Below are 1832 nucleotides of genomic sequence, written 5' to 3'. Positions count from 1 at the left end.
TGGACGACCATCATTTCCATCATTTCTGTAACCGGAAGTCTGTTTTCAATCGAAGTAACGTTATTTGCGAGTTTTCGTAAGAGCTTTTCAGTTAACCCTAATGGACGGAGGCTATTTCTGCGTGATAGATTCTCTCACCTGGGGAAGGCCAATGAGGTCTCAGTAAACGACTGCTGTACCACTCTCTTTCAACCAATGGACACTGAGCAACGAAATGAAATTATAAAAGCAAATCCGGATGAAAATTGACAGATGTTGCTATCAACCAATGAATGAAGCGTATTGATGTACTTGGATTGAGGATTGCTTGTGATTTAAGGAGTGGGAGTTTGTACAGTGTACAGTGTAGCTAGCTATTAAAATGAGTGATGTGCTTATTGAGTATCGAGTCTAGTTTCGGCGATTTCGCGGAAACCTACTCATTCAGCTGTTTGTTCGCTGTTACTCTTCGGAGGGTGTGGTCAAATAGTCAAGAATTCGCTAACTTCGTTTATACCTACCTGCGTGGAACATCATTATGGGCCACTGCCCTTTATGGTAAACAAGTTCAATTGCGTCTAACCTTGACTAAGGTGAGAATTATCTCCCCCGACTACTCCAGGCTTTATTTAACATATTGGCTCTGAGAAACCTGTTATTTCACCAGCCTGTAGAGGACAAGTGGGTAAGCTATGCTGCGTTCGAAGCGACGCCCCGGGTTCAAACCCCGGCGTAGCTTTATATATTTATGAGGTATGATTGGTTAAAATTGTAATGTAGTTCGTGTTGTATGAGAATGTCCGTTCAAGATCGCCAAGCAAACTCACTTTTCAATTCGCCATGACGTGCACACATGACATCGACGGCAGTATCAACGGCAGCGACCACGACGACTGCAGCTCAGACGTGAGTTTTGCTGGCAGCGGTAGTGCCTGCTCCGGCGGCAGCGATCGTGGATACAATGACGGCTGCAATGTGGGTAACCATGACGAATTCAACAACGGTGGCAATGTTGGCGGACGCGATGGTGGGCGTGATGGGAGCAACGATGCAGGATACGATGGTGATCATGAAGGCTGCAGCGATTGGACAGGGAGATTGTTGTGCAGTGACGATGGGAGCTCCAACAAGAAGCGAAGGATCACGTGCGAGGGTGATACGTTCGTCAAAACGAAGCGGCAGCGCGTTGGTCATGAAGATGCCGGAGGTGAAAAGACGTGGTGTTGCGATGACGCTGAGTGTACTGCTATCGCGAAACAACATCAACAGCCGACGCCAACGTGGATTGTGCATTTGTGGTTGCGGGATGAAGTCGAAGGGCTTAAGCGGGTTTTGATGAGAGGCGTTGCGGCGGCACATGAAGGCCGCGTGTTGAGAACAATGGCCAAGGTTCATGACTTACACCGCACTGCCATTATGGATGACGACACAACCACGCTCTTATGGGAATGTCTGCTCCTGGCTGGGGAAGTTTGCAAGATGATTGCGATGGTGAAGGGATTGTGGATTGTGCAAGAACATGACAATGCTAAGTACGAAGATGAGTTGATTTAGTGCAGCTAACATAATGATGTTTGTCCAATTTCTAATGAGCGGTTTGATATCTAACTTCGATGGTTGCAATGATTGCAATATTTGCACTCGACAACGTGGTAGCAGGACTTTACTCACATTATTATGGACGAAGTACGACTTAAAAATACGCTAGAATTGCATGATCAAATTCCTGGCGCTCTTGGGTGTCCTTGGTTGAGTCACGCGTCCCACCATTTCGCGTTTGAGCTTGTACAGATCGGACGACTTGTTCAAAGAGCCACCGCGATGGAACAGGTTTTGTGGCTTATAGAAATGGT

At 46.8% G+C, this 1832-nt stretch overlaps 1 protein-coding gene across 1 annotated transcript; it reads left to right on the top strand.

Annotated features, from left to right (window-relative positions):
* Window positions 1-819: 819 nt before the first annotated feature.
* H257_19473 (hypothetical protein) lies at window positions 820-1533 on the top strand (the record flags this gene model as incomplete). Its single annotated transcript, XM_009848617.1, has 1 exon — window positions 820-1533. The coding sequence occupies one exon, from the start codon at window positions 820-822 to the stop codon at window positions 1531-1533; it is 714 nt and encodes a 237-aa protein (XP_009846919.1).
* Window positions 1534-1832: the final 299 nt, after the last annotated feature.

This window comes from Aphanomyces astaci, assembly GCF_000520075.1.
Source record: "Aphanomyces astaci strain APO3 unplaced genomic scaffold supercont1.647, whole genome shotgun sequence".
Classification (NCBI taxonomy): domain Eukaryota; phylum Oomycota; class Saprolegniomycetes; order Saprolegniales; family Verrucalvaceae; genus Aphanomyces; species Aphanomyces astaci.
This window is presented reverse-complemented; position numbering and strand designations above follow the sequence as displayed.